Source organism: Herpailurus yagouaroundi, unplaced genomic scaffold (genome assembly GCF_014898765.1).
Source record: "Herpailurus yagouaroundi ecotype Mexico unplaced genomic scaffold, PumYag 187, whole genome shotgun sequence".
NCBI lineage: Eukaryota > Metazoa > Chordata > Mammalia > Carnivora > Felidae > Herpailurus > Herpailurus yagouaroundi.
This window is the reverse complement of record NW_024412418.1, coordinates 2,302,920-2,326,619: the sequence shown is the minus strand read 5'-3', so window position 1 is coordinate 2,326,619 and position 23,700 is coordinate 2,302,920. Positions and strand designations below refer to the sequence as shown.

The 23,700-nt window shown below is 38.9% G+C and overlaps 2 protein-coding genes across 2 annotated transcripts; both read right to left on the bottom strand.

Moving 5' to 3' along the window:
- Window positions 1-2,694: 2,694 nt before the first annotated feature.
- LOC121043765 (olfactory receptor 1440-like) lies at window positions 2,695-3,639 on the bottom strand. The gene has a single exon (XM_040495762.1). It carries the CDS (start codon window positions 3,637-3,639, stop codon window positions 2,695-2,697), a length of 945 nt encoding a protein of 314 aa, XP_040351696.1.
- Window positions 3,640-15,854: 12,215 nt separating this feature from the next.
- Window positions 15,855-22,652, bottom strand: LOC121043764 (olfactory receptor 1440-like). Its single transcript, XM_040495761.1, is given in 3 exon segments — window positions 15,855-16,024; window positions 16,027-16,340; window positions 22,286-22,652. Coding segments are annotated over 3 exon segments (693 nt in total). The 5' UTR covers window positions 22,495-22,652.
- Window positions 22,653-23,700: the final 1,048 nt, after the last annotated feature.

Below are 23,700 nucleotides of genomic sequence, written 5' to 3'. Positions count from 1 at the left end.
TAAATTATTGTATGAATTGAAAACCTAGAGACAAGCCAGTAGTTATAAGTATTTTTTCCAAAATATTCTTATTATTGTCAACCTTTAGTCTCCAAATTGAACATTAGTACCATTTTACAAAGTTCTTTCCACTACTTCCCACCCACCACCAAATCCTGTTGGGATTTGGATCAGAATTAATTTTAACAAACACATTCCTTGGTTAAAACAGGCATGTTTTCAATATTTTTTCTTCAGATCAAGGGATTTCTCTTTTCTTAAAAATTCAACAATCTTGTCTCCACCTGTTTAATGATTATCTTTTGAATCTCCTGTTATATTACACTGGTCTCCTAAAGCACTCCTTCGTGCCTCATCATTTTATTCTCATATTTATCTCTTTGTACTTTGTCTCTGAATTCTTGCAAACTGTTTTTTTTTTCATTTTTAAAAACATTTAAAAATTTTTTATTTATTTTTGAGAGGGGGTGGAGGGGCAGAAAGAGAGGGAGACACAGAATCTGAAGCAGCCTCAAGGCTGTGAACTGTCAGCACACAGAGCCTGACGTAGGGTCAAACTCATGAACCATGAGATCAAGACCTGAGCCAAAGTCAGAGATTTAACCAACTGAACCACCCTTTTTATCTGAATTCTTAGGAAATATCTCAGGGAAGTTCTTCAATTCAATGCTTAGTTTTTTGAAACATCCACTTTGCTGTTCACTGCCTCAACCATTTTTTAAATTCTTGGACTTACAGAGCTCATTGTGGTCTCCCCCTCAAATGAAAACAGGGTTGCTGACTTGTGAAGTCAGATGAATGTCAGCCTTCCTGAAGATGCACTTCCAATAGTGTAGCTACTCACTGAGCCACATCCCTGGATATGTCTCAACTTGGAAAGCTTAGGAACCATTTTCAAATCCCACTTTTATCTTCCCTTTCAGAAAACTACTTTCATTCACCAAAAATAAAGTAGTAGAGCACTTAGGAAAAATGAGACACAGGCATGTTAGTATAAAATAAATATTATTTGCAATTTTAAATTATGAAATAATTGAGATACACAGTGATCAACAAAACAACCAGTCAGCAATCTGTGCTGAATTAGCTTTTAGCCTATGCCCAGAGTCCTACCAGCTATCAAACCCCCTCCTCTTCTGCTAACATAGCAAGGAAAATGTCACTTCTTAGAACGTAGGATTTACTACTGCCTATCTGGGAGTATGTCCATTCTTAGTCATGGGGCTAAATTCCCGTGGTAACCCAGAAACCCAGGAGATATAGCATGATAGAATTAATGGATGCAGATGTCTTCCCTCACACAACATCACATAAAGTACACTTGTTTCTTTAAAACATCAAGACAAAAATGTTAATCACATGTAGTTACAGAAAGAGAAACACACAATACAATCCAGAAGTCTGTCTAATCACAGAGCCTCTGTATGATTAATTAATCTCTGGTCCTCTTTTGCTCATGAGACACACCTGCACAAGGGTATGTGTCATATACATCTATATGTTACAGGTGATTTAAGGATCAGAATAAAAAGGAGGCTGGTCTTCTTGGAAATAGGCTCTTTTTCATTAAGACCCATATCACTCTTTTCTGAGGATTATGTTCTTCATAATTGAGATTTTAAATTTTATATATTGAGGCATTTCTCCTGGCTATGGCCTAAGATTGTGGAAAGCAGAATCTGAGGATAAAAAACAGGAGTGTCCTTTCTCTCCCAGCCTCAACTCTCCAGGACTTCACTACGCCTTGTAGCAATCCAACCAAGGGTACAAGGGAAACAGCTAAATCTAGACTTTCTTATGTACCAGAAGTTCAGCTTCTTATATCTAATTTCACCAACCACTTCCCATCTGATAATTATTGGAAAAACAACTTCCTAATGGAGACTTGTTCTACTTAAAATACCAAAAAAAAAAAAAAAAAAAAGTAACATGAAGACGTTGTTGATGCCAAAACCAGGCACTAGATCACTTTCTCAGCAGAGTGCCAGTTTCTCATTCCCTTTTCTGGTTTCACAGTGAAGATGGATGACTCTATAGCAATAACAGACAAGGAATTTCCTAGGGATTGCTAATGAGCCAACTAGTCAACCAAACCTTAACTAGGGCAGACATGTTCATCATTCTTATTACAATAAATTTCTTTTTGTTTGAAGTTAACAAATCTGATCTGGTATAGTTACTCTTGCGTTGGATAAATCCATAAATGAAGAAATTCATCCATTATTTCCAGAAATGAAAAAATAGGTTAAATCTGAGAACCAACCTAATTACTTAGGAAATTCATTTTCAAGAGATCTCTCAATACTAATAGTAATCTCTGCCTTACCTAAAATGAGTTGCCATAAAGACACATGCTGGTCTCCTGGTAGCCTTGATCAGTACTGGCATCTCTGGTTCTTGAGGTAGAACACTAGGTAGAGATGGAATATTGAAGGTGAAGGGCCATACCACCACAACTAGCTACAAAAACAGTGTGAATTGTTTGGCCTTTTGATGTATTGGTTCATAACTGATAAAGGATGGAGATGTTGAGCTTCCAGTTACTTTTCATGCATTTTCTAGTCCTTGTGCCAGTCACGGATTTATACTGGGAGAGTGAAGCAACTGTAATTCATCCCACAGTTAGGACAGTTGTGGTTCAATGTTTTAGTCACCAGTTTTTCCTATACTGTACATTTGAAATAAATTCCATAATTAGTAACAACAGAAAAAGATTCTCTTCTTCCTTCTGTTTAGGGCATCTTTGATTTCCTTGTTCCTCAAGCTATAGATCAATGGATTTAGCATGGGGATTAGAACAGTGTATAAAACTGATGCCAACTTGTTTTGGCTCAGGGAATCACCAGAGTTAGGATACATATAAACAAAGATACCTGAGCCAAAGAAGAGAGCCACAGCTGTCAGGTGAGAAGCACAGGTGTTGAAGGCCTTGGACCTGCCTTCAGCTGAGGTGATCTTCAGAATGGTGGCAACAATATAACCGTAGGATATCATGATAACCAAGACAGATGTGAGCCCAAAGATCACTGTGAGCACAGAGGTCATGATTTGAAAGAAAAAGGTGTCAGAGCAGGATAGGATCAGCAACTGGGGAAGATCACAAAAGAAATGGTTGATGACATTTGGCCCACAGAAATGAAGCTGAAGTAAGGCATACAGTTGGATAAATGAGCCACAGAATCCAATTACACAAGATCCCCCCACCATCTGCACACAGAGGGTGGGCAACATGATGGCGGTGTAGAGCAGAGGATTACAAATGGCAGCATATCGGTCATAAGCCATGGCGGCCAGGAGACAGCACTCAGTCAGACCCAGGCTAGAGAAGAAGAAGTACTGTATAGTGCACCCCACAAAGGAGATGTATTTCTGCTTCTTGAAGAAATCTGAGAGCATCTTGGGCGCTATAGTGGAAACATAGCAGATGTCCAGCAAGGACAGGTTACTGAGGAAAAAGTACATAGGTGTGTGCAGATGTGAGTCCACCCTGATGAGAGTGATGAGGCCTAGGTTCCAGGACACAGTCATGACGTAGATCGCTAGGAATATTGAAAAAAGAACACTGGCGAGCTTTGGAAATTCAGAGAATCCCAAGAGAATGAACTTTGTAACTATAGTATTGTTCCTTCCCCCAGCCATTACATTAGTATTCCTAGGATAAGTAGACAAAGAAGAGAATAAGTCTTTAATTCAGTTGTTATCCCAATTTCTATTAACACCTTCTACTCACACTAAACACAAAGCCAAGAGAAATATGGAGCCATTTTAGAAAAAATAACCCTGGTTAACTTTGCCCCTAAATAGCTACAATGGTCCTGTGTATCAATTTTCCCACATGTAAAAGAGGACAATTACACTTTTCACTGTTAACCAACCAGGCTCTTACAAGGACAAAGGAAAGTGTAATAACATTCTTAAAAGATGCTTTAGAAATTTTAGGATATTATTGAAGGGGCTATAACTCCTAGGTATAGTTTAGTGACTAAAAGCATGGCCTTAGATGTCACATAGGTGTCTTTGGAATGTGGCTCTGCTGTCTGTGGGTTTTATGACTCTGAATAGGTTGTCTGTTATCTTTCTACCTGAGTTACTTAATCTGTAAGACAGAGATAATAGAACCTATCTCATAAGGTTCAGTTGAAATTAAATTAGTTCAGTTATGTACAGTGCCTATCATGCATATAGTAAGTATTGAATGAAGTTGTGTCATTAGCTATTATCTTTGTAATGTAGTTTTGAAGCAATCCTTTGGTTTGTGAAAAACTTTTAAAGTTTAAAAGGTTGGCAATACATATAACATTCTCTGCCTACAGTGGAATTAAGTTAGAAATCAGTAACAAACTGGTAATTAAAGAAACATCATAATTTGGAACTAATCACATATTTTTAAACTATTTAAAAGTAAAATAATAAATTATAATAGAAATTAGAAAGCATCTGTAACTTAAATATAATTAAAAATACTATTTACCAAATCTTGTGGATGTTTTAATTGAAATATAATTGGCATATAATATTGTGTGAGTTTAAGGTGTACAGTGTGTTGATTTGATACATTTATATATTACAATATGATTATCGTCATAGCTTTAACTGACACTTCTATCATGTCACATAATATCATTTCCTTTTTGCAGTAAGTTAAATCTTGTGTATTTAAAGATGGACTTAGATAGAAAAGACTGAAAACAAATGACCTGACCACAATTCTTAGGTAGGAAGGAACAAAATTTTAAAAATATTAAATAAAGAATTTTAAAGTACTACAAGAAAATCAAGAGTTGATTTGTGACATATCTGGTGATATCAAGCAAAAAAAATTTTTTTTATTTTTAAGGAATGGAAAGGGGGATATAACTCTAGCTCCTGGAGTTGTCACAAAGGACACTCTAAAAACTTCCATGTCAATAAATTTTTAAAACTTAAAATGTACAAATTTTTAGGAAAGTGTAACTTGCCAAATGTGACTCAAAAAGGAATAGGAAATATGAATATTTAATAAACACTAAAAAATAGTGTTTTAAAAAATAGTGTCAACAGTAAGGGTCTTCCCATGAAGAAAACTCCAGGCCCAAATGGTTTAATCAGCAAGTTTTACCAAAAACAAAGGAAAATAGTAATTCCAATTATACACAAAATCTAATGTATAGATACTTATATCAGTTTCCAAGTCATTTTGTGGGACTATCATAACTTTATACCAAAAGTTGACAATAATGGAATAAAAATGGAATATTATAGCCATATTAACTATGTACATAGATTAGAAACATCTTGAACAGAATTTTGACAAACTGAATCCAACGATACATAAAAATAATACAGCATGAACAAGTTGTGTTATTTCAGAAAAGTTATTTCAGACAGTTATTTCAGAAAAGCACATTGCCTTAATATTAGAACATCGTTTAGAGTAATTTACCACAGTAAGAGATTAAAGAAGAAAGCAATATAATCATCTAAATGGATATAACTAAAAAAATTCATTCATGATTTTAAAAAATCAGCAAATAAGGAAAATAATTTAAACTTGTCAAGGATATCTTACAACCAAACTCAGTAAATTAAATTTTTAATGGTAAAATAATGAAAGAATTATCATAAGGGTCAAAGCAAGGAAATAAAGCTCACCGTCACATATTTTATTAATCTTTGCCTTAAAGATTCTAGCTAGTGTAACAAGGGCACAAAAACAATCTATTTCAAAAGTCAACTTTGGGCCCCTGGGTGGCTCAGCTGGTTAAATATCTGACTCTTGATTTTGGCTCAGGTCATGATCGCACAATTCATGAGATCCAGCCCTGCATCAGGCTATGTGCTGACAGCATACAGCCTGCTTGGGATTCTCTCTCTTCCTCTCTCTCTGCTCCTCCCTTGCTCTCTCTCTCTCTCTCTCTCTCAAAAATAAATAAAAATAAAAGGTCAACTTTAGAGAAGTATAATTTACAAACAATAAAATATATCAATTTTATAAGGTCGACAAATTTGCTCATCCATTTGCCACCACCACAATCAAGACATAGGATATTTTCTTCCTTACAAAATATTCTTTTCTGCCTTTTTAAAATATAATTCCTCTCTCCTAACCCCTTGTCTTAGGCAACCACCAATCTGCTTTCTGTCACTCTATATTAGGGGACCTTCACTAGATTTTCAAAATGAAATCAAATCGTATGTACTCTTTTATGTTGGGTTTCATTTGTTCAACAAAATCTTTCTGAAATTCACCCATGTAATTGTGCTCATCAATAGTTTGTTTCTTTTAATGGCTGAGTAATATTTAATTATACATATATACCACAATGTATTCATTCACCTGTTGATGGATATTTGAATTGTTTCTAATTTGTAGCTATTATAAAGAAACCTTTTATGAATTTTTGTGAGCAAATCATGGTGTAGACATATGCTTTCATTTGGTGGTGGGGGGGGTAAGTACTTTGCAGTTGAGTTGGTGGATTATATGGTAACTGTGCGTTTAACTTCAAAAGAAATTGTCAAATTGCTTTCCCAGTGCATAATTTTTAAAAGTTTTATTGAGATATAATTCATATACCATATAGTTCACTTGATTGTACCATTTTACATTGCTAGCAACAGCTATGAGAATTTCAGCTTTTGAGGATAAGAAAGAAATTATATTTTTCTTACCTCCATGGAATCTGGTTACTTTTGTAGAAAATCCAAAAGAAACTAAATAGCAATATGAGAATTAAGCATTATTCCCACATGATCTGAATGTCTATGTAGAAAATAAAAAAGACTGTACAGGTAACTCATTGGAAGTAATGAGAGTTTAGCAAAATCAACATATAAAAATAATGTTGAAAATCAATTTAATGAAAAAAATCACTATCACAGAGATTAAGTTCAAGTTGGAGGCAGCAAAAAAAAAAAAAAAAAAAAAAGGAGACAATATACTGCTGAAAACAAAGTCAAAGACAGAAGGAATAGGCTTTTTAAAAGGGAAGTAAAAGATTGAAAGAGCTGAAAGGATTAATGAGACTGTAACACCGGTAGAAGACAGAGCACTCTTGTCCCTAAAGAAAGCAAACCAAAATAAAGGAAAGGAATGGTACTGAAAAAAAAATTCGGTAATATATTCTGTAATGAAGAGTTAATGCCACAAATCTAATGAATGCAACTTGTCAAAACAAAGGTCACACACTGATTTAAAAAAAAATCTGAGGCACCTGGCTGACTCAGTGGGTGGAGCATGTGACTCTCGATCTTGGGGTTGTGAGTTTGAGCCCCACATTAAGTAGAGCTCACTTTAAAAAATAATAAAATAAAAGCTTCAAAAGTTAAAAAAAATATCTTCTGAGCAATCAGAAAAATAACAAGTTACCTCAGGGGAAAATACCAACCCATCTTTACATTTCTTCATATAATATTCAACAGCAGAAGAGAGAAAGTCATGGTTTTAAATGTTTAAACATTTAAATATTTAAATGTTTAATGTTTTAAATGTTAAAACATTAAAAGTCATGTTTTTAAATGTTTAAAACAATTAAAGTTTGGGGGCAGAGAAAGTGGGATGCCCCAAATCTGGTGCCAAACCAACCTGTCATTCAAGAGTGCAAGCAAACTTACATCCATTTTTAAAAATGAGAGGGGCGCCTGGGTGGCTCAGTCAGTTAAGCAGCCAACTCTTAATCTTGGCTCAGGTCATCATCTCACGGTTTCATGAGTTTGAAACCTGCATCAGGCTCTGTGCTGACAGTTATGGTTCAGTTATGATGGTTTTAGCAAGACTATCCCGTAGGTAATATTGGACACTTGTTTTCAATATCCACATTTAGAAAGCACATATCTTCATCCTGTGTCATGTCATAAGTGCAGGGCTTTGCCTGGCTCCGCACTCTGAGCACCTATGAGAAGCCATTAGAAATGGTTACACGGCCCACAGATTCATCCTCGTTGTTACATGCCACCTTAGTGGATTTTTAAAAGCCTTTCCCTCCCTCTATTTCCCTCTCCAGCAAGTAAATTTCACAGAACTTTGTTAAATAATCTGATGATTATTTAAATTAACTTCTAGTTTTAAACTTGTGCATCTTTCATGTAAATGATTGTTCTCTCTTCTTACTCTAACATTGTCCACTGCAATGTGATAAGATAGCTCTTGTTAAAGAATGTGTACATACCTGTTCAAATATTTCAGAAGAAAACAGAAAAAGAAAAAATCAGCGTTTTTTTTCTCACCTAAATCAAAGATACAGTTAATATTTTGTGTGGAATAGGGAGTGAACATGAGGCAAGAGACTGTCGGTTTACACCCAAGTGAAATGGGGTGTGAGGTCTTCCAGACTGCTAGTAATGTCAATAACAGGCTATAACAACAACAAAAAGCCCAGAAACAGGTGAGGTTAAGAGGATCCTAACGGTTGGATAAGATGTATCTGATATAGATAACCCTTTGCACCACTCAGATTTGTTCATGCCCTCCATTGTACCTCTAATACTACAATATAGAGGCTCCAATTTTGTGAGAACAAAATGCCATCAGTTCCTCCCAAGAGGAGAGGTACAGTCAATAGGGCTAATGAAGCAAGTTTCTTCCTTGACAAGTAGCTAGTTCTGAGGTCCCAGCAGATTAATCTTATCTCTCCACTACTAATTTCAGACTTCCCTCACTCTCAGCCATTATTTCAGATGGTCTAGGCTTCCTGTTCAGAGAATTAACCCACAACTACATCCCTGAAGAATCTGAGTGCTTAGTTTCTTTGCTCTTAATAGTTCTTGGTTGCTGCAATTGCCCATTAACTGTTCTCCTGGGCATCAAAAGATGCCCCGGTGAATTCTCTGGGCTCCAGACACACTCCTTCTACCTGACTGTGTAGCAGCAACCGTAACTCCCCATGATAATCAGGTCAATTATCCTCGCCATACAGTAAGTTCTTTCTTTGCCTGATGGTCTATTAGCATCAGGTGAAAGTCTCAAATTCATTGGAGTCCTTCTGTGTCCCCTGACAGAGTGATTCTACCTGGGATCTAGAGCCTCTAACTTGGTAGAACTTAAGTTTATAGGGAAACAAAAGCACAAATTGTAAAAGTGCGTCACTTGGAATCACAGCGAAGGGGTGAAAATCTTATTCCATTCTTTGGTTCCTGGAGCCATATACTTAAGGTACTTGGGAAAAGCACTATATATCACTTGTTTACTTAGTTCACATACAGCTTCCTAGAAGATAGTGCCTTAACCTATCAGGAATTTTCTAGCTGACACCTTAATTCAGCTATTAAACCATATATTTCTGTATAAAGACATACAATAAAATATCAATAAATCTCATGATCATACTCCCATTAGTTCACCTTCTTTGCCATAAACTGTATCATTTTAACTGAGGTAATGTCATATGGGATAGACTGGGTGTTCTGCAAGCCTTACATGGTGGTACTGGCAGAGATAGTGCATGCATGGAAGGCAGGCCTTTAGCTATAGAATGTGTCAATTTAAGTAGGCATAAATCACTCTTCCTTCCAAGGTGGTAGAGTTCACTATTATATACCTACCACCAAGTGGTTGGCTGGTGTTCTTGAGTACTATTGATGGTTCTGGCTTTACTTTTTTCCTAGCACAATGGACATTCAGTTGTGTCAGTAATTTGGCCTTGATGAGAAAGAACTTGAGCAGTGCCTTCAACCATTCCACCATGGTCACTCGCTGTTCATGATGGCCATGAACTGTAATATACAAAGAGAGAGGCTGGGTGACATCCAGTCCTTGTCAATCCGTCCATCTAAGTATGAGAAGTCCCACTGGAATGGATGCTTTCTGGTGAGTATTAACGTGACAAAAAGATCTGTGTTTCATGCCCATAGGTTCATCCATATACTTCTTCCCTGGACGTTCTTGTCCCTGGTCTTCCAATATTGCTCTTTCCAGGCTCCTGACCAACCAGTCAAGCTATCTGACACTGCTTAAGAGCCCATGTGTATCTTTAACCCAGGAGCTTTTTCCCTCAATGTAAATTGGACAACCAGGTGTGCTTCTTGGGACTCTGACCACTAGGAGGATTTCCCTTCACCACTGTCCTTTAGGGACACTTTCTTGGGCAGTAACAGTCTGCTTTCCACTCTATTACTACACATTCTTGTCAACACTTGACTTTGTCCTACTTGTTAGTTTTTAGTTAAATGGTAGGTGTGAAATTATATTGCTCTATAATTAATGAGATTTAAATCCTTTAACATGTTTCAAGACCATTTGTACTTCCTTATGAAATTTCTATTGACTTACTTAGCCCATATTAACTCAGACATTTGTCTTTTTTATTTATAGGAGTCTGTTATATACTCTAGATGCTAATCAGTTGTATTTGTCTTAGTATCTTCTCTGGTCAGGAATGGATCTTTGAGGGATTCCTAGAAGTCTCTTAATAATGTCTGTATGGTTCTTGGTTTAGAAACATGTGAACTAAACAAATTAATCTGTAAACTTAATCTGTTAATCTGAATACCAGATATGCAATGGTGAAATGTGGATCAAGAAATGGCAATACACACACTTCTTTTGAAAGTTAAGGAGGAAGAGACATATAGCACTCACCAGACTATAGCAATCCCTATTCTAAGCCGATCTTATGAGGAACCCTCAGAGTGGGAGTGCACTATTCCATGACTAGGGACCACTACATCCATTCTTCTTAGTCCATTATTTTCCATGACACTTAATTCCACTTTCTGTAAAGTCCTTACTTTGATATTTCTCCTCTTTGGCCACATTTGAACAGTAAATTGAAGAATGTCTCCTCCTTGGGAGTGTCTGATCAGCTATCTCAGATTGCTTCCTGGACACTGAAAATTGATGGCCCAAAAATTCTTTTAAGTCTCAAAGAGCCAACTTTCTGCTAGTCCAGACTAATATTTGACTTATTTTCTTATTTAGGTCAGCTCCCCAGATCAATAGCCATATTCACAATTCTTTTCTAGATATCTCTGTCTTTATCTCTCTATATATTTCATATATATCATATATATAAAATATCTTAGTCGTATCAGGCTTCTCTGTGAGAATCACACTCTAAGTCCCTAAATTTCTTTTACGTGGACCATTTTGTCAAATTAAAAAGATTTACTGAGCATAACCTTCAATCACTTAGACTTTAAGACAATGGGGGGTGATAACCACATCCTTGATATGGTCAAGGCTGGGCTTTATTGCCCCCTCTTTTTTTTGGGGGGTCCTTCTAATTTCTATCTTTACTGGTTAGAGATAGAAATCAGTTTTCTCCTCTAGTTGTGTAAGTCTCCAAAACTTATTTTTTTCTTTTCTCCAAGTTTTTTTTTTTTTTAATTTTTTTTCAACGTTTTTATTTATTTTTTGGGACAGAGAGAGACAGAGCATGAACGGGGGAGGGGCAGAGAGAGAGGGAGACACAGAATCGGAAACAGGCTCCAGGCTCCGAGCCATCAGCCCAGAACCTGACGCGGGGCTCGAACTCCCAGACCGCGAGATCGTGACCTGGCTGAAGTCGGACGCCTAACCGACTGCACCACCCAGGCGCCCCATCTTTTCTCCAAGTTTTAATTTAAATTCCAGTTAGTTAACATACTAGTAATATTAGTTTCAGATGTGCAGAATTTAGCGATTTATCCTTTACATACAACACCCAGTGCTCATCACAAGTGACCTCCATAACACCCATCACCTTTTCAACCCATTCCCCATCCACCTCCCTCCATCAACCCTCAGTTTGTTCTCTATAGTTAAGAGTCTGTTTCTTGGTTTGCCTCTCTTTTTTTCCCCCCTTTCATCTGTTGTGCTTCCAAAATTCCATCTTAGTGAAATCATATGACATTTGTCTTTCTCTGACTGACTTATTTCACTTAGCATGATACACTCTAGCTCCATCCATGTCATTGCAAATGGCAAGATTTCATTCTTTTTGATGGCTGGGTAATATCCCATTGCATATACAAACCATATCTTCTTTATCCATTCATTATTCCATAGACCTTTGGGCTCTTTCCATAATTTGGCTATTGTTGATAATGCACCAGGATGCATGTATCCATTCAAATTAGTATTTTTGTATCCTTTGGGTAAATACCTAATAGTGTAATTGCTGGGTTGTAGGGTAGTTCTATTTTTAATTTTTTGAGGAAAGTCCATACTGTTCTCCAGAGTGGCTGTACCAGTTTGCATTGCCAACAGTGCAACAGGGTTCCTCTTTCTCCACGTCCTTACCAACACCTGTTGTTTCCTGTGTTATTAATTTTAGGCATTCTGACTGATGTGAGGTGATATCCCAATGTAGTTTTGATTTGTATTTCCCTGATGATGAGTAAGGTTGAGCATCTTTTCATGTGTCTGTTAGTCATTTGGATGTCTTCTTTGGAAAAATATCTGTTCATGTCTTCTGTCCATTTTTTAACTGGATTATTTGTTTTTTTGGGTGTTGAGTTTGATAAGTTCTTTATAAATTTTGGATACTAACATCTGATAATGGGATACTAACCCTTTATCATATGTGTCATTTGAAAATATCTTCTCCTATTCCAAAGGTTGCCTTTTAGTTTTGTTGATTTAGTTTTGTTGATTCCTTCACTGTGCAGAAGCTTTTTATTCTGATAAAGTCACAATAGTTTATTTTTGCCTTTGTTTCCCTTTCCTCAGGAGACATATCTAGTAAGAAGTTGCTACGACTGATGTACAAGAGGTTGCTGCCTGTATTCTCCTCGAGGATTTTGATGGTTTCCTGTCTCACATTTAGGTCTTTCATCCGTTTTGAATTTATTTTTGTGCATGGTGTAAGAAAGTGGTCCAGTTTCATTATTCTGCATGTTGTTGTCCAGCTTTCCAACACCATTTGTTGAGGAGACTCTTTTTCCATTGGATATTCTTTCCTGCTTTGTCAAAGAGGAGTTATCCATATAGTTGTGTCTCCCCTTGTAAGTTAGGGACTTCTTTTGTATTGCTGCTTTTAAGAATTTTTTCTTTATGGCTTTATTTTGCAAGTGTAATTACAATATGTCTTAGTGTTGGCCTGCTTTTGTTGATTTTGATGTAAGTTCTCTATGCCTCCTGGATTTGGAAGTCTGTTTCCTTCCCAAGATTAGGGAAGATTTCAGCTATTACTTCCTCAAATAAACCTTCTGCCTCCTTTTCTCTCTCTTCTCCTTCTAGGACTCCTATGATACAAATGTTATTACATTTCGTGGAGTCCCTAGGTCTATGCCTGTGATCCATAATTCTTTCTCTCTTTTACTCAGCTTCATTATTTTCAATTACTCTATCTTCTATAACATTTAATTGTTTCTCTGTCTTCCATTCTTGTGGTCATTACATCTAGTCTGCTTCAAATCTGTTACTACATTTTCATTTGATTTTTTTCACTCTTTTATCTCTGCTGTAAGGATTTCTCTGATGTATTCCATGCTTTTCTCAAGCCCAGTGAGTATCCTTATGATTATTGCTTTAAATTCTCCATCAGGCATATTAATTATTTATACCTGTTTCAATTAGATCTCTGACCACAACCTTTTCTTGGTCTTTCTTTTGGGATGAATTCCTCTATCTTGGCATTTTTTCTAAGTCTTGGAAAAGCCTGTTATGCTTCCTGTTCCTAATAGTAATGGCTTTATGAAGAAGTCGTATAGTGTTCAGGGGCTGGCACTTCAAGAATGTCTCTAGTATGTGCTGCATTTTTGGCTAAGTTTTGGCTGCCCTATCCTTCAGGCCAGTTGTCTGAAGAGACTCTCCTTGCCTGCAGTGGGCAGTGTTTAGACCTTGGCCACAGTGTGGTGAGTTTTAACCAGGTGTGCTCTAGTCTGCTTGTTAAATAAGACCTGATGCTACTTCCACTAGAACTGAAGCCTTGCAGAACTCTCTGGTTGGTAGACATGGTGCAGGTGGGGATTTGTGCTGGTTTTCTGAGGAAAGGTTCCACTGCACTTGGACTTAGGCACACTTGCCCAAGAAAAGCAGCACCAAAAGAGCACAGGGGGGTGGGAGTTGGTGTAAGCAGGTTAGGCAGCCAGTGTTGGCACTGTGCTGATTATGCAAGCTGGTTTACGATGATGGGGGAAGGAAATGGTGCCAGCCAGCTCCTTTGTCCCTGAAGAGGGATCTCTATGCTTGCTGCTCTCAGGGAGGCACTGCCAGAAAAGCGAATAATTTCCCCTCGTGCATCCCGGGCAGTTTTTAGATGGCTGTTTTCATGCTGTATTCATGTTGCTTGCCTGCCTATAGCAGTGCAGTGCACTTTGGGCTCTATCCCAGACAAGCCTCCTGACTTTTAAAACTCCAAATTTTAGGGACCTGGTGTGGCAGGTCTTCTGGGGGAGTGTCTTGCCATGCTGGGACTGATGCAGATTTGACCCAGAAGGGCAGTCGTGCCAGAGCACAGAGGCATGGGATTCGGAGCAAAGCACTCTAAAGAACCAGCGTCTGGGTTAGCCACCACCAGCAGGTGTCTCTGTGGCTATGCTTCCCTATGGTGCTCCCTAGCTTTTTGTCCCTGGAGTGGCATCTCTGTGAATGCCACCTCTCACAGATGCACTCCAGGAAGAGCAAACTGTCTCTCCCCATGCACCACAGGTCATCCTCAGATTACACAGTCTACCCCAGGCTGCTTGAATGCCTTCTCTCCAGGAGTAGGGCAGTACCTTCAGGGCTCTAACCCAGCCATGAACTCCACCTCTAAAACTCCAGTGTTTTGAGTTTTTGCAAAAACTCATGAAAATCAGCCCCTCTCATTTTTCCCAGCCAATGGCTTTGGGGAAGCATTGTCTTTGTGCATCCCCCTATGTGCTCCTCTCTCTCTCACCCTTCTCTGTGACCTGGGCTCCCTCCTCTCTGCAGCACCCATGATCTGTTTCTCCCCCAAACCATGTCTCTGCACTTCCTACCTCCCTCTATGTAGCCTCTTCTGCAGTTTGTTCTGTCAGTCCTCAGGTTGATTTCTTGGGTATTCAGAATAATTTGATAGTTATCTAGCTGTGTTTGAGGGATGAGACAAGCCTAGGGTCCTCCTACTTATGCTGCCATCTTAGCTCCTCTCAAGTCTCCAAATTTCTTGACTCTCTATATTCTCTTTCATTTCTTCCGTGAAAACTGGCCAGTTGTCTTGTGAGTTTTTCTCCTTCTGGTAGAACCTTGTTAAATTCATCTAATAGCAACCAATTCATGGTACAAGCATTCCATTTTCCCACATAATCTCCCTTCAAAGTTATCACAAGTGCCGTCGTTCCAAACCTTTTATTGTGCCAAATATAAATTACTATCCTCCCAGTTGTCAATAATATATTGCTTAACACCTATTTCCTGGCCCTAAAGAAACTTACAAATGTTAACACTGATTTTTTTTAATAGCGTACTACCACCTGTACAGATTTCTGTAACAGTTATGATGGACTGAGTATGTTACAGTAGCAAATAATCCAAAGCAGACTTATTTTTTGCTAACAACACATGTTTCTCTTATGTCAGCTGGGGGCTCTTCTCTTGCACCACCATCTTATTCCTTACAAGTCAGCCACTGATTAGACCACTGGGAATAAAAAAGGTAAAAAATCACACATATATAATCTCTACCTAGAAGTGGGATATGTCACATCTGTTCACATTTTCATTTGCCATAACAAGTCACATGCCCAAACCTGACTTCAAAGGGATGAAATACAATCCTCTCTCAGGGAATAGAGGGAAAGCAGATATTTGTGAAAAGTTACACAATATATTACAAGGCTTGTAAGTACTATTATAGCTGTTTTTCATACACTATTCTGCGTATTTTGTGTCCTAAGCCCTAAAAGGCACCAATAATTCCATGAAAATATTCTCTTTTCCCATCTGTTTAAGGCATCTTTGATTTCCGTGTTCCTTACATTGCAGATCAATAGATTTAAATCACCACAGTGTATACAACAGAGGTCAGCTTGTTTTGGCTCAGAAAATCATCAGAAGTAGGGCACAAATAGACCAAGGTGCGTGAGCCATAAAAGAGAGTCACAGCTATCAGGTGAGAAGCACAGAAGTTGAAGGCCTTGCACCTGCCTTCAGATAAAGTGATCTCAGAATGGTGGCAGCAATATAACCATAGAATATCATGATAACCAAGACAGATGTGAGTCCAAAGATCACTGTGAGCACAGAGGTCCTGATTTGAAAGGAAAAGGTATCAGAGCAGAATATGATCAGTAGCTGGGGAAGATCACAAAAGAAATGGCTGATGACATTTGGCCCACAGAAATGAAGCTGAAATAAGGCACACAGTTGGATAAATGAGCCCAAGAATCCAGTTACACGAGATCTCACAACCATCTGCACACAGAGGGTGGGAGATATGATGGCGGTGTAAAACAGAGGCTTACAAATGGCAGCATATCGGACACAGAAGATGGCGGCGTAGGAGAACGCTGGGCTCACCGCGCGTCCTGCTGATCACTTAGATTCCACCTACACCTGCCTAAATAACCCAGAAAACCACCAGAGGATTAGCAGAACGGAGTCGCCGGAGCCAAGCGCAGACGAGAGGCCCACGGAAGAGGGTAGGAAGGGCGGCGAGGCGGTGCGCGCTCCACGGACTGGCGGGAGGGAGCCGGGGCGGAGGGGCGGCTCGCCGGCCAAGCAGAGCCCCCGAGTCTGGCTTGCAAAATGCGGAGGAGCCTGACGGACTGTGTTCCGACAGCAAGCGCGACTTAGCGGCTGGGAGGGCATAAGTTAACAGCTCTGCTCAGAAAGCGGGAAGGCTGGAGGACAAAGGGAAGGAAAGCTGCTGAGCCCCCGGACGACAGAGCTCAGTTTGGTGGGGAACAAAGGTGCTCGCCAGCGCCATCTTCCCCGCCCATCCCCCAGCCAAAATCCCAAAGAGAACCAGTTCCTGCCAGGGAACTTGCTCGCTCAGCGCAAACACCCAACTCTGCGCTTCTGCGGAGCCAAACCTCCGGCAGCGGATCTGACTCCCTGCTGCTGCCACAGGGCCCCTCCTGAAGTGGATCACCTAAGGAGAAGCAAGCTAAGCCTGCCCCTCCTGGCCCTGCGCACCTTGCCTACCCACCCCAGCTAAGACGCCAGATCCCCATTATCACAAGCCTGGCAGTGTGCAAGTAGCCCAGACAGGCCACCCCACCCCACAGTGAATCCCGCCCCTAGGAGAGGGGAAGAGAAGGCACCCACCAGTCTGACTGTGGCCCCAGCAGTAGGCTGGGGGCAGACATCAGGTCTGACTGCGGCTCCGCCCACCAACTCCAGATATACACCACAGCACAGGGGAAGTGCCCTGCAGGTCCTCACCATGCCAGGGACTATCTAAAATGACCAAGCGGAAGAATTCCCCTCAGAAGAATCTCCAGGAAATAACAACAGCTAATGAGCTGATCAAAAAGGATTTAAATAATATAACAGAAAGTGAATTTAGAATAATAGTCATAAAATTAATCGCTGGGCTTGAAAACAGTATAGCTGACAGCAGAGAATCTCTTGCTACAGAGATCAAGGGACTAAGGAACAGTCACGAGGAGCTGAAAAACGCTTTAAACGAAATGCATAACAAAATGGAAACCACCACAGCTCGGATTGAAGAGGCAGAGGAGAGAATAGGTGAACTAGAAGATAAAGTTATGGAAAAAGAGGAAGCTGAGAAAAAGAGAGATAAAAAAATCCAGGAGTATTAGGGGAAAATTAGAGAGCTAAGTGATACACTAAAAAGAAATAATATACGCATAATTGGTATCCCAGAGGAGGAAGAGAGAGGGAAAGGTGCTGAAGGGGTACTTGAAGAAATAATAGCTGAGAACTTCCCTGAACTGGGGAAGGAAAAAGGCATTGAAATCCAAGAGGCACAGAGAACTCCCTTCAGACGTAACTTGAATCGATCTTCTGCACGACATATCATAGTGAAACTGGCAAAATACAAGGATAAAGAGAAAATTCTGAAAGCAGCAAGGGGTAAACGTGCCCTCACATATAAAGGGAGACCTATAAGACTCGTGACTGATCTCTCTTTTGAAACTTGGCAGGCCAGAAAGAGTTGGCACGAGATTTTCAGTTTGCTAGACAGAAAAAGTATGCAGCTGAGAATCCTTTATCCAGCAAGCCTGTCATTTAGAATAGAAGGAGAGATAAAGGTCTTCCCAAACAAACAAAAACTGAAGGAATTTGTCACCACTAACCCAGCCCTACAAGAGATCCTAAGGGGGACCCTGTGAGACAAAGTACCAGAGACATCACTACAAGCATAAAACATACAGACATCACAATGACTCTAAACCCATATCTTTCTATAATAACACTGAATGTAAATGGATTAAATGCACCAACCAAAAGACATAGGGTATCAGAATGGACAAAAAAACAAGACCCATCTATTTGCTGTCTACAAGAGACTCATTTTAGACCTGAGGACACCTTTAGATTGAGAGTGAGGGGATGGAGAACTATTTATCATGCTACTGGAAGCCAAAAGAAAGCTGGAGTAGCCATACTTATATCAGACAAACTAGACTTTAAATTAAAGGCTGTAACAAGAGATGAAGAAGGACATTATATAATAGTGACAGGGTCTATCCATCAGGAAGAGCTAACAATTATAAATGTCTATGCGCCGAATACCGGAGCGCCCAAATATATAAAACAATTACTCATAAACACAAGCAACCTTATTGAGAAGAATGTGGTAATTGCAGGGGACTTTAACACCCCACTTACAGAAATGGATAGATCATCTAGACACACGGTCAATAAAGAAACAAGGGCCCTGAATGAGACATTGGATCAGATGGACTTGACAGATATATTTAGAACTCTGCATCCCAAAGCAACAGAATATACTTTCTTCTCGAGTGCACATGGAACATTCTCCAAGATAGATCATATACTGGGTCACAAAACAGCCCTTCATAAGTTTACAAGAATTGAAATCATACCATGCATACTTTCAGACCACAATGCTATGAAGCTTGAAATCAACCACAGAAAAAAGTCTGGAAAACCTCCAAAAGCATGGAGGTTAAAGAACACCCTACTAACGAATGAGTGGGTCAACCAGGCAATTCGAGAAGAAATTAAAAAATATATGGAAACAAACGAAAATGAAAATACAACAATCCAAACGCTTTGGGATGCAGCGAAGGCAGTCCTGAGAGGAAAATACATTGCAATCCAGGCCTACCTCAAGAAACAAGAAAAATCCCAAATACAAAATCTAACAGCACACCTAAAGGAAATAGAAGCAGAATAGCAAAGGCAGCCTAAACCCAGCAGAAGAAGAGAAATAATAAGGATCAGAGCAGAAATAAACAATATAGAATCTAAAAAAACTGTAGAGCAGATCAACAAAACCAAGAGTTGGTTTTTTGAAAAAATAAACAAAATTGACAAACCTCTAGCCAGGCTTCTCAAAAAGAAACGGGAGATGACCCAAATAGATAAAATCATGAATGAAAATGGAATTATTACAACCAATCCCTCAGAGATACAAACAATTATTAGGGAATACTATGAAAAATTATATGGCAACAAATTGGACAACCTGGAAGAAATGGACAAATTCCTGAACACCCACACTCTTCCAAAACTCAATCAGGAGGAAATAGAAACTTGAACAGACCCATCACCAGCGAAGAAATTGAATCGGTTATCAAAAATCTCCCAACAAATAAGAGTCCAGGACCAGATGGCTTCCCAGGGGAGTTCTACCAGACGTTTAAAGCAGAGATAATACCTATCCTTCTCAAGCTATTCCAAGAAATAGAAAGGGAAGGAAAACTTCCAGACTCATTCTATGAAGCCAGTATTACTTTGATTCCTAAACCAGACAGAGACCCAGTAAAAAAAGAGAACTACAGGCCAATATCCCTGATGAATATGGATGCCAAAATTCTCAAGAAGATACTAGCAAATCGAATTCAACGGCATATAAAAAGAATTGTTCACCATGATCAAGTGGGATTCATTCCTGGGATGCAGGGCTGGTTCAACATTCGCAAATCAATCAACGTGATACATCACATTAACAAAAAAAAAAAGAGAAAAACCATATGATCCTGTCAATCGATGCAGAAAAGGCCTTTGACAAAATCCAGCACCCTTTCTTAATAAAAACCCTCGAGAAAGTCAGGATAGAAGGAACATACTTAAAGATCATAAAAGCCATTTATGAAAAGCCCACAGCTAACATCATCCTCAACGGGGAAAAACTGAGAGCTTTTTCCCTGAGATCAGGAACATGACAGGGATGCCCACTCTCACCGCTGTTGTTTAACATAGTGCTGGAAGTTCTAGCATCAGCAATCAGACAACAAAAGGAAATCAAAGGCATCCAAATTGGCAAAGATGAAGTCAAGCTTTCGCTTTTTGCAGATGACATGATATTATACATGGAAAATCCGACAGACTCCACCAAAAGTCTGCTAGAACTGATACATGAATTCAGCAAAGTTGCAGGATACAAAATCAATGTACAGAAATCAGTTGCATTCTTATACACTAACAATGAAGTAACAGAAAGACAAATAAGGAAACTGATCCCATTCACAATTGCACCAAGAAGCATAAAATACCTAGGAATAAATCTAACCAAAGATGTAAAGGATCTGTATGCTGAAAACTATAGAAAGCTTATGAAGGTAATTGAAGAAGATTTAAAGAAATGGAAAGACATTCCATGCTCATGGATTGGAAAAATAAATATTGTCAAAATGTCAATACTACCCAAAGCTATCTACACATTCAATGCAATCCCAATCAAAATTGCACCAGCATTCTTCTCGAAACTAGAACAAGCAATCCTAAAATTCATATGGAACCACAAAAGGCCCCGAATAGCCAAAGGAATTTTGAAGAAGAAGACCAAAGCAGGAGGCATCACAATCCCAGACTTTAGCCTCTACTACAAAGCTGTCATCATCAAGACAGCATGGTATTGGCACAAAAACAGACACATAGACCAATGGAATAGAATAGAAACCCCACAACTAGACCCACAAACGTATGGCCAACTCATCCTTGACAAATCAGGAAAGAACATCCAATGGAAAAAAGACAGTCTCTTTAACAAATGGTGCTGGGAGAACTGGACAGCAACATGCAGAAGGCTGAAACTAGACCACTTTCTCACACCATTCACAAAAATAAACTCAAAATGGATAAAGGACCTGAATGTGAGACAGGAAACCATCAAAACCCTAGAGGAGAAAGCAGGAAAAGACCTCTCTGACCTCAGCCGTAGCAATCTCTTACTCGACACATCCCCAAAGGCAAGGGAATTAAAAGCAAAAGTGAATTACTGGGACCTCATGAAGATAAAAAGCTTCTGCACAGCAAAGGAAACAACCAACAAAACGAAAAGGCAACCAACGGAATGGGAAAAGATATTTGCAAATGACATATCGGACAAAGGGCTAGTATCCAAAATCTATAAAGAGCTCACCAAACTCCACACCCGAAAAGCAAATAACCCAGTGAAGAAATGGGCAGAAAACATGAATAGACACTTCTCTAAAGAAGACATCCGGATGGCCAACAAGCACATGAAAAGATGTTCAGCGTCGCTCCTCATCAGGGAAATACAAATCAAAACCACACTCAGATATCACCTCACGCCAGTCCGAGTGGCCAAAATGAACAAATCAGGAGACTATAGATGCTGGAGAGGATGTGGAGAAACGGGAACCCTCTTGCACTGTTGGTGGGAATGCAAATTGGTGCAGCCACTCTGGAAAGCAGTGTGGAGGTTCCTCAGAAAATTAAAAATAGACCTACCCTATGACCCAGCAATAGCACTGCTAGGAATTTATCCAAGGGACACAGGAGTACTGATGCATAGGGGCACTTGTACCCCAATGTTCATAGCAGCACTCTCAACAATAGCCAAATTATGGAAAGAGCCTAAATGTCCATCAACTGATGAATGGATAAAGAAATTGTGGTTTATATACACAATGGAATACTACGTGGCAATGAGAAAAAATGAAATATGGCCTTTTGTAGCAACGTGGATGGAACTGGAGAGTGTGATGCTAAGTGAAATAAGCCATACAGAGAAAGACAGATACCATATGGTTTCACTCTTATGTGGATCCTGAGAAACTTAACAGGAACCCATGGGGGAGGGGAAGGAAAAAAAAAAAAGAGGCTAGAGTGGGAGAGAGCCAAAGCATAAGAGACTGTTGAGAACTGAGAGCAAACTGAGGGTTGATGGGGGGTGGGAAGGAGGAGAGGGTGGGTGATGGGTATTGAGGAGGGCACCTTTTGGGATGAGCACTGGGTGTTGTATGGAAACCAATTTGACAATAAATTTCATATATAAATTTAAAAAAAATGGCAGCATATCGGTCACAAGCCATAGCTACTAAGAAAAAGCACTCAGTCAGACTCAGGGTAAAGAAGAAGTACTGCATGGTGCCCCCTACAAAGGAGATGTATTTCTGCTTCTTGAAGAAATCTGAGAGCATCTTGGAAGCTGTGGAGGAAACATAACAAATATCTAAGAAGGCAAGTTTATTGATAAAGAAATACATGGGTGTGTGCAGGTAGGAGTCCATCTTGATCAGAGTGATGAGGTTGACATTCCAGAACACTGTCACGAGGGAGATGCCTAGGAAAAAGGATGACTTCAAGTTTTGGAAATTCAGAGTATCCCAATAGGATAAACCTGGTAATTGTAGTGCTGCTTCTTCCTTCACCCACTGCCATCGTGTTTCTGAGAACTGAAGGGAAATAACAAAAGAAATTTCTTATTATTCCAGTATCTTCAGGCTATTAAAAGTAAATACATGGTGTTACTTAGCTATTCAGCCCTGCACTTTAAGTAATTGCCTTGTAAACAACATAACAAAAAAAGAAAAAGAAACTCCCCATACATATTTTTATTTCTTTATTTTTTAGGAATATTTTTATTAACCTATATTGGAAAAAATCCATATAAGTGTAGATCTTCACCTACATTTAAAAAACAATGTATCTAGAGACACATACCCCATTGACGATGGATGAATTAGGGGGAAGTGTAGCAAATGAAACTTATGAAAGAATTCAAAAAAGAAACTAAACATTATCTTGAGATCATACATGGAGGACTAACTGCCCAAACTAGCAACTAAAAATGCTGGATAAAATATTTTATAAATTTGCTCAAATGCATCAACTAGTTGGTTTTCTTTAAAAGCAAATACTATTCAAAACAAACACTAAATGAAAAAGAACACAGCAAGGTAGCACAACAGTTAACCTGGTTCGGTACTGCAGTCATTTGTCAAACTGAGACAAATGAGCATAGATATTTTTTAGCTTCATGGGACTCAGGGATCGGGAATGAGGACCCGATCAAGAGATTCCCATATAAGGTGGGTGCACCCAAAGAAATATACCATTAATACAAAAGTAAAAATTCAAACAACCATTATCCCACAATAATGCAAAGAAAGTTGTATGTCTAAAACTTGGCATTGAATAGAAAGGATAGAGTTATTTTAATCTCCTCAAAGAAATTCATAACTATAAGATAGTTAACACTGGAATGTCTAGTGCAGTCCAATTTCACACTACTTGAAATACCTGAAAAATCTCAAATGGGAACTGAGTTTAAAGAGATACTCAATATAGTCAATTCAATAGGCTAATGCAATTCAATATAGTTAGTCCATAAATCACTTGTCACAAGTTAGGTATGAGATAAGGAGCTTGTGGCACTTTATAAATCAATTCACAGTTTCACTGAAAGTATTGCTATGAAATAAATGATAAATGAA

Excerpts from the sequence above, each read along its gene's own strand:
- LOC121043765 (XM_040495762.1), bottom strand. The coding sequence starts at position 3,639 with ATGGCTGGGGGAAGGAACAATACTATAGTTACAAAGTTCATTCTCTTG.